The sequence below is a fragment of the Podarcis gaigeae genome (genome assembly GCF_964106915.1).
Source record: "Podarcis gaigeae genome assembly, chromosome: 1".
In the NCBI taxonomy this organism is placed as follows: Eukaryota; Metazoa; Chordata; class Lepidosauria; order Squamata; family Lacertidae; genus Podarcis; species Podarcis gaigeae.
Window position 1 is genome coordinate 20,558,551 of NC_139678.1, and position 12,021 is coordinate 20,570,571.

At 44.5% G+C, this 12,021-nt stretch overlaps 1 protein-coding gene across 2 annotated transcripts in view; it reads left to right on the plus strand.

Annotated features, from left to right (window-relative positions):
- The window catches only part of SYNE3 (spectrin repeat containing nuclear envelope family member 3), a 90,230-nt gene that overhangs the window by 61,035 nt on the left and 17,174 nt on the right, over positions 1 to 12,021 (plus strand). For both annotated transcript variants that reach the window (XM_083732368.1, XM_083732369.1), the window contains exons 16-18: positions 673 to 825; positions 3,166 to 3,315; positions 5,145 to 5,183. In XM_083732368.1, the coding sequence (XP_083588494.1) occupies positions 673 to 825; positions 3,166 to 3,315; positions 5,145 to 5,183 (342 nt within the window). The remainder of the gene's footprint in view (positions 1 to 672; positions 826 to 3,165; positions 3,316 to 5,144; positions 5,184 to 12,021) is intronic.

Here is a 12,021-nt window from a genome sequence, read left to right on the forward strand (position 1 = left end):
CGGCTTCCGCTTGAGTGCAGGAAGCGCATGCAGCCAATCAGAAGCTGCGCCTTGGTTTTCTTTTCTTTTCTTTTAAACATTACAACCATACTACCACTAAATATAATTGAGAAATAAAAATTACATACATCAATGATTAGTTTGTTATTTGTTATTTGCTGTCTTATTTCCTCCCAAACGTTCCATACAAAAACACACATATGTCTCGAATGGTTTCGAGAGTCGAATGGACTCCCAGAAAAGATTAAGTTTGAGAACTAAGGTAACCACTGTATTTGAATGCCATCCTTCATCCATAGATCTCTGGATGATTTACATCATAAAAATGCAAGTTTAAAAACACAAAATACATAATAAAAGCAAACCAAAACAATAATCTCACACCACCTCCAACAAACACATTTAAAAGGATACAGGATGTTAGTCAGCCAAAGGCCTGGTTGAAGAGGAACGTTTTCCCCTGGCTCCTAAAGGTGTATAATGAGGGCACCAGGAGAAACTCCCTGGGAAGAACATTCCACAAATGGGATGACAGAAGACAAGATAAATGAATGATTTGTTTCATAGCTGACTCTGCTGGGTATGGGATACAACTATTCAATAACTCGTGGGGGAAAGTGCATGCTCTTGTCTTCTACATTTGTGTCTTTTGCAATTGTTTCTGCAACTCAGGAGAACATGGCCAAAGAGGAAGATACAGATGATCTCCAGCTCATTAAGAACTTTGAGCAGTGGTTGCAAGAAGAAAATGCCAAGCTGTCCAAAATTCTCGCCCAGAAACCATCCAGTGGTGAAGAACTTAAAGCAAGGCGCAGCAAGTTAAAGGTTTGCTCCACTCCACAATGCTGCGTTAATTTCGCGTTACTGTATGGTGTGCTTGAGAAGACACCCCAGTCTGGTCTGTTGCAATGGGTTAGGGACATAGGAAGCTGCCTTATGAGAAGCCACAGCATTGGTCCGCCAAGCTCAGCATTGACTGCACTGACCAGACTGTAAGCTGCTCTTGAGGTTTGCAGGCAAAAGCATCTCCCAGCCCTCCCTGGAGAGGCCAAGAATTGGACCAGGGACCTCCTTGTATGCACAGCATGTGCTCTACCACTGAGCTGAGCCTGTCCCCAATATCCCCAGAGAAGTCTCTCCACATCTTTCAGACTAGCATAGTTTTAAAAGTAGTTCAGAGTGGGGTTGTAGAGTTGGAAGGGAACCCAAAGGGCATCTAGCCCAGTGCTAAAGAATCCTTGACAGAAGGCCACCTGGCCTGTGTTTAAAAACCTCCAATGACCAGTATCTCCAGAATCTCCAACCACCAGAATCTCCTTTCTTATAACTTGAAGCCATTGGTTCAGGTCCTCTGCTCTGGAGCAGGAGAAAACAAGCTTGCTCCTTCTTCCATGTGACAGCCCTTGAGATATTTGAAGATGGCTGTCATATATCCTCTCAGTCTTCCAGGCTAAACATGCCCAGCTCCTGCAACCGTTCCTCATAAGGCTTGGTTTCCAGGCCATAGATCACCTCAGTCACCCTCCTCTGCACACATCCCAGCCTGTCAATACAGTTGTACCTCGGAAGTCGAACTCGAAAGTCGTTCTGAAAGTCCATTCGACTTCTGAAACATTTAACTTCCAAAGAGCAGCTGCAGGATGCCCCGTCGGATGTTTAGCTTCCAAAAGAACGTTCGAAAACAGGAACACTCACTTCCCGTTTTCGATCGTTCGGGAGCCAGAACGTTCGACTCCCAAGGCGTTCAGGACCTGAGGTACGACTGTATCCTTGTCTTAGCTGGTGTTTTCTTCCTTTACTTCTTCCTTGTAACAGCCCTTAAGATATTTGATATCTAAGATATCTCCTCCTAGCCTCCCCCTTAACCAGGCTAAACATAATCCAACTCTGTCAACCTTTTCTTCTAAAGCTTGGTATCCAGACCCTTGGAAGAAATATATAAATATAAAAAGGTAAAGGTACCCCTGCACGTACGGGCCAGTCGTGTCCAACTCTAGGGTTGTGCGCCCATCTCATTTAAGAGGCCGGGGCCAGCGCTGTCCGGAGACACTTCCAGGTCACGTGGCCAGCGTGACGAAGCTGCTCTGGCGAGCCAGCACCAGCGCAGCACACGGAAACACCGTTTACCTTCCCGCTATAAAGTGGTCCCTATTTATCTACTTGCACTTAGGGGTGCTTTCGAACTGCTAGGTGGGCAGGAGCTGGGACCGAACGACAGGAGCTCACCCCGCCATGGTGATTCGAACCGCTGACCATGCAATCAGCAAGCCCTAGGCGCTGAGGTTTTACCCACAGCGCCACCCGCGTCCCCTATATATAAATATAGTTAATATGTATTTATGAAGTGTTGTTGTTGTTTAGTCGTTTAGTCGTGTCCGACTCTTCGTGACCCCATGGACCAGAGAACGCCAGGCACCTCTGTCCTCCACTGCCTCCTGCAGTTTGGTCAAACTCATGCTGGTAGCTTCGAGAACACTGTCCAACCATCTCATCCTCTGTCGTCCCCTTCTCCTTGTGCCCTCCATCTTTCCCAACATCAGGGTCTTCTCCAGGGAGTCTTCTCTTCTCATGAGGTGGCCAAAATACTGGAGCCTCAGCTTCACAATCTGTCCTTCCAGTGAGCACTCAGGGTTGATTTCCTTCAGTATGGAGAGGTTTGATCTTCTTGCAGTCCATGGGACTCTCAAGAGTCTCCTCCAGCACCATAATTCAAAAGCATCAATTCTTCGGCGATCAGCCTTCTTTATGGTCCAGCTCTCACTTCCATACATCACTACTGGGAAAACCATAGCTTTAACTATACGGACCTTTGTTGGCAAGGTGATGTCTCTACTTCTCAAGATGCTGTCTAGGCCTGTCATTGCCCTTCTCCCAAGAAGCAGGCGGCTTTTAATTTCGTGGCTGCTGTCACCATCTGCAGTGATCATTTATGAAATATATAGATATAAAACCATGTAAAATAAAACCAGGCAGCTACATGGGAATAAAAAAATGGGAAGTGTCACTGCTTTGTGATCCGCCTTCCCCCTTGGAATTATTTGTGAAATGCCCCCTAATTACTGTATGTGCAATGGGAAAAGGCAGTGTGTTCTCTCTTCACCACCACTACCACCTCCATCATTTGCACAACAAAATGGTGCTTTATCTCCCCACTTTCCCTTCCAGGAGCTTCAGTCTCGCGTCCCTGAGGGTCAGCAGCATTTTGAAGATCTCCTGCGCCTTCGGCCGATTGTTAAGAACTCCGATGATCTGGAGGAGCTGCGCTACAGATGGATGCTCTACAAGTCGAAACTGAACGATTCCGGCAACTCCTTGGTAGGCCTTGTGATCTAAGGATAGGTGGATCGGGGATATTTTACATTACACACTGGGGACCCAGTGTGGTGTAATGGTTAAGAGCGGTGGACTCGTAATCTGGTGAACCGGGTTCGCATCTCCACTCCTCCACATGCAGCTGCTGGGTGACCTTGGGCTAGTCACACTTCTGTGAAGTCTCTCAGCCTCATTCACCTCACAGAGTGTTTGTTGTGGGGGAGGAAGAGAAAGGAGATTGTTAGCCACTTTGAGACTCCTTTGAGTAGTGTTAAAGCAGGATATCAAATCCAAGCTCTTCTTCTTCTTACCCCATTTAGAATAGGGGTGTTAGGCTTGCGCTGTTCTCCTTCTACCCAGAAGAGCCATATTGTGCATGGTCATAAACAAAGAAAAGATGCACAGTTATAATTGGTAGGAAATGGGTATATCAAAGTCTGACGGTCAGATTCACATGTTTCGTGGATTTTTATTATTATTATTATTATTTGGAGCACTTGTACTCTGCAGCCAAAAAGGCTTCCAATCTAAGAAAAAACAAAACCAGGACGAACAGGGGAAAGGAAACAGGGAGAGGGAAGAGCAGAAAACAAAACCAATTCTGAGGCAGTTTTTCTTCTAATGACCAGCTGGCACAGTTCAGGGGCGGCAGGCGCCTGGTACAGCCCGCCTGGTTTTACACCCTTGAAAGTTTTAGTCTCGTAATCTGTGAACCAGGTTCGCTTCCCCGCTCCTCCATATGCAGCTGCTGGGTGACCTTGGGCCCGTCACACTTCTCTGAAGTCTCTCAGCCTCACTCACCTCACAGAGTGTTTGTTGTGGGGAAGGAAGGGAAAGGAGACTGTTAGCTGCTTTGAGACTCCTCAGGGTAGTGATAAAGCGGGATATCAAATCCAAACTCCTCTTCTTCTTCTATGGATGATAGAAAGTGGGGGTGGGCTGGGGAGTGCATGTTAAAAACCTAGCCTGCAGTACGAAGAGAATATTGACATTCATTGCTCCTTCTAATTTGCCTCTGGCTCTGCCCACCACTGGCATGTGGCCCCTGGAAGGTTGCAGAGAATGGAATGTGGCCCTCTGTCTGGAAAAGGTCCACCCCACCCCACCCGTCTCTGTTGTAATGGAGGGGGAAAATGTGTGGCCCCATTGCCCTGCACATTTCCCTACCCTGCTCTACTTCACTGGTTGACACCTGCAAGGTTTGGGGAAATGCTGCAACATGCCTTTAGCTGGTCTGCATGTAATTTGGGTAAAGATGGGGAGAGGCAGGCCATGCAGCTCCAATCTTTACTGTTTTGTATGAAGAAAGTGCTAAAAAAATTAAGGGAATTTGCTCTTCTTCATTTCCCCAGTTCTAAATGCATTTTTTTTTAAAAAAGTGGGGTGAATATGGAGTAATAAGAAAGCTAGATGGGAAAAAATACACAACAATCAAAAGTTGGCTAAAGTGCAAGTAAGAAGTTAGTGTCAGTGTCCTTACTCTGTGGTAAATGTGTGTAGCAATCCACCCTCAGTAATGCGCTTTTACTGTGCCATCTCCTGCAAAACTACAACTAGTCAGAAGGTGTCAGTGAAATCATAGTTATTTCTCATGTAAGCCTAAACCAGACTTCAACTTGCTAGGGAACAAAATCCATTTGGAATTTAAACTGGATGTGTACTATAAAGCTCATTAAATAGAAAATCACCTGCTGCTTTAGCTTGTCCAGACGATGAGAAATTTAAAGCAACATTCCCCTCGTGAAATAAACATTGGCTTATAGGTTCCTAGGGGATACCGTGGTTTCTTTTCTTAAAACAAAAACCCCAATGCTTTTGTCTTTTTTAAACAGGCAACAAGCTCTTTGGAGGAGACAGACACATTTAGAAAGGTAAGAGTGTGTTTTTGTTTGTTCACAGAAAAGGAGAGGGAAGGGCATATGTGTGTTTGTGTGTTTTAAAAACATACTGAAATGAAATATATTTTGTTATGGAGGGCGCGGCTGCAGGATTAGAATCCCCACAATAAAATTATACTACATTGCCAACCAAATGTGCCACATAATCCGATGCATTCTAGAAGACGAAACAAAACAATGGGTACACCTGGAGAGAGACATAATCAAAAACACCCCCACCATAGCATACCCATTCCTCCCAAACAAACTAAGGAAAATCCCCACAACACTAAACAGGTTCACACAGATCATACTTAAAGCATGGAAGGAAGAAGCAGGCAAACTGTCCCCGACCTCAATCCCACTAATCCCATTGGCTCACCACCCACTATTCCATCACGCAGCACAAAACCTCCAGGTAAAAACCTGGCAAATCAAAGGCTCATATCGCCTAGCAGACTTCTACAAAAAAAAACAAAGCCACATTGACACAAGAAATACAAGACAAACTAGGGGACAACCAAATGCCCTGGCTAACACCACCAGCTAAATGCCTTCTTAAACAATCCAGTAGGAAATCAGCAGCAATTAGGCCCTTGAAAACCTCCTCCTAACAACAAAGGGACATGGTAAAGGGATGGTATTCACAATATACAAAACACTACTCCAAAATCCCACAAACTCCCTAGACACAATTAAAAAACAATGGGAGGATGACATAGGCTTTGAGCTTAAGCCCATTCAATGGACCAAAATGTGGTCTAAACCCCCCTTTAAATCCATATCAACAAAAAGAAAAGAACTCACTCTGAAAATCACCTACAGGTGGTACCTAACACCAAGAAAACGAGTGCTAATACGCCCAGGAACCTCACCAAAATGCTGGAGAGGGTGCACCTCCACAGGCACATACCTCCACATGTGGTGAGACTGTCCCAAAATCCAACTCTTCTGGACATCAGTTATACAAGACATATGTAAAACAACTAAACAAGTATTAGAGGTCATCCCAGAACTGGCCCTACTGAACTTCTTCCAAGATAATAATGCCGACTCACATTATAAAGAGCTCATAACCCACCCAGTCTCAGCAGCTAGAAGCATCATAGCCAGACACTGGAGAGATCTGTCAAGAGTGAACATGGACCAATGGTATCAAATAGCATGGGAAAACTTACTAGAAAAACTAACCAATAAACTGAAACAGACACAGGGACAAATAGAAGACACCTCTTTATCACATGCGTAGCCCAACAAGACAACAACAAGAATCCACCGACAGCATATAAATCGATCTGGCTAACCTGACCCCAAAACCCACCCTCTCACACGCATAAACAAATCTCACTGCAGTCAACCAAGACAGCCAACCGCACCCTAGGCCACCTCCAACCTCTCTCACCACCAAGGAAATATAACAAGCGAATAGAAAGAGAACCCCCACTAGTGAAGCTAACATGAAACCCCACACATACACTGTGTAGGAAAAAAAGAAGCATTGCCACCTGACCCCTCTTTCCCCCTCTTTTATTCCCAACCTAATACTGCATGCAACGCTAATGTCTCACAACAAATGAAACTGATCTGTAGAAAACACAACTTGAAGAAAGAGGCAATGCACGTATTTTAGTAAACTAATAAATCTTTATTAAAAAATTATATATATTAAAAAAACAGAACAGCCAGTCTCTTTTAGCTCTCTTTCCTTATCTCATTTACCATTAATAAAATTGTAAAGGAAAATATATATAGAGAGAGGAGTGCTTCAAGAACACAGAGAAAGAGTTGCACTTGGTGGAGTCAAAATAAACATGAAAGGAAAGTACACTAAAATGTGAAAGTAATTTTTAAAATGTCAAACACTTTAAAGCAGTTTTCACTGACCTGGTGGCCTCCAGTTACTTTTGACTATTCCCAGGTTGGGGCTGATGGGAGCAGAAGGCGGCCCCAGGTTGGCAAAGACTGCTTTAACATAGACATAAGATGTATCATAAGCAGTTCAGCCATGATGGCTTTGCTTTGAACCACTCCTGGCCATTTTATGAAGTGAACAGTTGAGGAGCCCTAAATGTCTTCTTTTTTCTAATATGGTTCACCCTTTCCTGGATGTGTGCATGTACAGTGGTACCTTGGTTTAAGAACAGTTTAGTTTATGAGCAACTTGGATTAAGAATGCTGCAAACCCGGAAGCAGGTATTTTGGTTTGTGAACTTTGCCTTGGAATAAGAACATGTTTCGCTTCCTGTTGAGTGTGTTCCATTTGTAAATTGAGTCCCCCGCTGCTATGGGAAAGCACGCTTTGGTTTCAGAACGGACTTCCAGAACAGATTAAGTTCGTAAACCAAGGTACCACTGTATGTCCCAGCAGCCTACCATGAGGTAGATTACACATTCCTGTTTTCCTCAGCATCCAGTGTGCTCCCACCGCTGCCCTGGAAAGTGAAATACACACACTGTTAGCCACAATTGTTGTTGTCATTTAAATTTGTATACCGTCCTTCATCCGTAGAACTCAGGGCGGTTCACAACACAAAATTACAATATAAAAAAAAACAACACAAAATACTTAATCAAAACAAGAACAAAAACAAACCAAAAACACACATACACACAAAACACATTTAAAAGGGCATCATAAGTCAGTCAGGATGAAGACGATATATTAAATTAAGCCAGTGGTTTTCAGACCATATGCCTTCAGGAGAGATTTGCCTTCAGGAGAGCCAGTGTGGTGTAGTGGTTAAGAGTCACGTAATCTGGGGAACCGGGTTCGCATCTCCGCTCCTCCACATGCAGCTGCTGGGTGACCTTGGGCCAGTCACACTTCTTTGAAGTCTCTCAGCCCCACTCACCTCACAGAGTGTTTGTTGTGGGGGAGGAAGGGAAAGGAGATTGTTAGCCGCTTTGAGACTCCTGAAGGGGAGTGAAAGGCGGGATATCAAATCCAAACTCTTCTTCTTCTTCTTCTTCTTCTTCTTCTTCTTCTTCTTCTTCTTCTTCTTCTTCTTCTTCTTCTTCCCCTAGTGGTTTGTCCACTAAGGAGCCACCAAGAATCTGCTACAATGCCCCTACAATCCATCAGGGAATGTTCTTCCTCTTTCATTGAGGTTCTGATGGAACTTCATCCAAGGAATTGACATGATCTATATTAACTGCTTAGCTTCAGCAGTTCTGCAACCTCAGATGCATCCACATCATTCCATGTGGCTGCACAAGCTTTTGGATTCTGGCTATTAGTAGGATGGGGGAATCAAATGTTGGATATTGCCAGGGCCTGGCTAAAGTCGATTGATTCCCATCTCCCTCCCTCAGTAGGAACAGCTCAAGCGGCAGGAATGTTTCTCTTAGCATCCATTATACCCCTAGGGGGAAAACATGCTGTATTTAATTCTTGATGGGAACATTGCCAGACAAAAATACAGTTTTCCTCTCTGTAAGGGATGGTTTGAAAGACCAATCAAGGCCATCCCCCGCCCCCATTTTAATATTTGCTTATTTTGCTTGTATTTTTAGATAACCCTATCCCTGCTGGCTTATATATGAACATTTATAGAGATATAGAGCTAGTTAGATTTCATGAGCAGTGCAATCTTGTGTATGTTTTGCTAGAAACAGGTTCCAGTGATTCAATGATACTTAGGCAGCATTCACGCCATCCATTTAATGCACATGTTTGTTAAATTTCTATACAGTACTATCCTTCATCCAAGGATCACAGGGCAGTTTTACAATATAAAAACACAAAAAATACATAACTCATATATGCATTTGCATACATATGTACTAGGGATGCTCAAAAAATTCTCCCCATCCCAATGTACGAGGAGTATGGAATTACTTTGGTGTTTCTCCAGCTGTCTGCCCTTCTTCCATTTTTAAATATTTTTGGACTTCAGTCTGCTGCTCCTCAGGCCCATCTCTCTGCTCACTAACCTCCCAACCCCCATTTTAGAAGCCACCAATGCAAAAGGAGTACATATGCATTGACAAAATCAGAGCACAAGGAGGGATTTCACTTTAAACCATCATGGCTTCCCCCAAAGAATTCTGGGGCTACTGTTTGTTAGGGGTGCAGAGAATTGTTAAGAGACTCCCGTACCTCAGACAGAGCGACAATTCACAGCGTTCCCTGGCAAGAGGAATTGGCTGCTAAACCACTCTGGGAATTGCTGCTCTGGGTGGGAAACAGAGGCCTCTTGCGAGCTCTCAGGACCCTTAACAAACCACAGCCCCTAGTGCTTTAAATGTATGTTGTGAATGTGGCCTTACTCACCAGTAAGTGTACGCATGGTCTGCAATAATAAAAGAACCATTCCTTGATCATCCCAGAGCATAAAAACCTTGCTTGGATAAATAGCGCACACAGAGAAAAAGATGTCAGATACAAAACAAACGGCGAATATGCACTAGCATAATTTTATCCATAAACAGAAGACTGGAAAATTAAATTGAGAAAGCTAATGCGTTGGGGCCTGTGGTTTCTCCCCCGTAGGCTGACAGTGATGGAATAGCTTATTGCCTCTTCGCATACGACGGAGCATTGTAAAAACAAATATTTAAAAAAATAATGATGATAAATGTTTCTTCAAAGGTTGGCTTCCAAGTTGCTGAAAGTATTGCAGGAGCATACTTAGCGTCAATTGGAAATCAAAGCAGGTTATTTATGGGGTTCAGCAGTTCTTGTCTGGTTTATTTTCTGCAGTGCTCAACCCTAATTAAAGCTCCTTGCTGCGCAAATGATTTGGGCCTCATTGTTTGTACAAACAAAGTAATTAGGATTTATTAGATTCATGACTGCCTAATTGGTTCCCTTTGAGATGCTGTGGGATGTAATCTCCTGGAGCAGATGGAGAGTCAGGATCTGCAATTGCGTCTCATTTAGAAAGTCGCCACTGATCGTCGGACCAAATAAGTTCAGCCAGCCGCGAGCAATGCTAGTTCACTCGCTCCTTCTCTGGAAGGCTCTTGGTTCAGGTCCTCATGCTAAAAACATCAACGAGAGTAAAATTCTTTCACTGCTGTAAAACAGAATTTTGGAGTTGGAAGGGACTTTTGAGGTCCTACAGCCTAGTTATTCAATGCTCAGTGAAGGAATCTGAACATGAAATCTTGTTGGATGAGACCAGAGCTCTTCAACTCCAAGATCCTGTTCTCACAGTGGCCAATCAGGTCCCTATGGGAAGCCCAGTGGATATACTAGGACACTATGCTCCTGATATCAACCAGACATCATTAGAGCTTCCTGGATGAGGCCGTTAGCCCATCTAGTCTAGCATCCTGTTCTCAGCCCAGAAGCCAACCAGGTGCTTCTGGGAAGCCTACAAGCAGGACACTGAGGCTCTTGGTCTCAATTCATGTGGTCCTCAACTTTTGATGAGTGTGGGAAGGAAGTCCCACTGGGATGGAATCTGGGAAGGAGAAGGAATGGGAATCCTCTGCAAACAAGGAACTCAGGCCTCTGGAAAGAGTGACCTGTCACCTGTTTCATGGGGAGGAAAAGTGTGTGAGAGAAAGAGTGGCAGAAAGAGAGAAATAAAAGAAGGTGGCCACACACACTGCCAGCTCTGGTCCAAATATCACCAGCATCCCCTGCTTAAATTTTACCCTTTGGGGGGGGATGCAGCCCTTGGCAAAAGAAAAGCTCCCCCCCCTTCACTGAAATAATTGCTTGGATTGCTTGCATGGTTTGGGCATCTCCATTCAAGGTGACGTTCAATATTCCTGGCAGAAATATTGGGAAAGCAGCGACTGCAGAGAAATACATTGCCAACTTTCACAGGCACACTCTATCCAGCCCTGGAGGCTTAGGGGTTTGTTTTTGTTTTTGCTTCTCCTGCCTATTACCAGAACCATTTTTCACGATATATTTGGAACGGAGTTATATTAATGAACGCTCTGCATAATGTGCTAAAGAGCCCACAGCTCCCCAATAACCATCTCAGCAGGAGTCAAAATGCCTCAGGAGGATGAGTCAAGAGCAAATGTGACTGAGGACAGCTAGGCCGCCCGTGCAGCTTGAGTTCAGTCCTAGTGGCACTTTTAAACATTTTAAATATAATTTTCTACACACTGCCTTCTATGCTTGGTGGAATGTTTATCTAATTTTACTATTCTTTTTACAGAAGTCATACGGTTGCCAACTTTTTTTTACTAGCTGTGCTCTTGTGCTTTTAATAGCCTGGCCTGCAGAAATGTAGCAGGCAAAGGTTTACGCCTGGCATGGAGAGGCACCTGTGAAGCTGTGCTAGCCTAGTCACCAGTGAGTGACATTCTGCTGCTCTTCTCCAAGTGTGGAAAAGAGGGGAGAAATCTCCCACTCTGGCTAATGGCCTCTGAGAGCCTAGCAAGTAGGGCTGTCAATCCAGGACTATAAGACTATTGGTCCATCCAGCTGAGTATTGGCTAATTCCATTGGTCATGGCTACCCATGTACACACACATAGCCATGCTAGCTGGGGATGGTGGAAGGTAGAGTCCAACAACATATGGCGGGCCACAGGCTTCCCAACCCTGGTGTGGACAATAGTGAGCTAGGTGGACATTGGCCTGCTCTGTTCAGCTCAGTAATGTCTGCATTGACTGGCAGCAGCTGTCAAGAGTTTCCAGCTGGGAATATTCCCAGCCCTACCTGGAGATGCCAGGGGTTGAGCCAGGGATCAAATGCATGCAAGGAGATGCTCTTCCACTGAGCTACAGCCCTAGATAAGGCAAATTCATACATAAGACAAATTCATGGGGGATATGCCTGCCATTGACTACCAGCCACGGTTGCTATGCTCTACCTCCAGTCAGAAGAAGCAGAGATTCTGAATTTTAATTTCGGGAAACCACA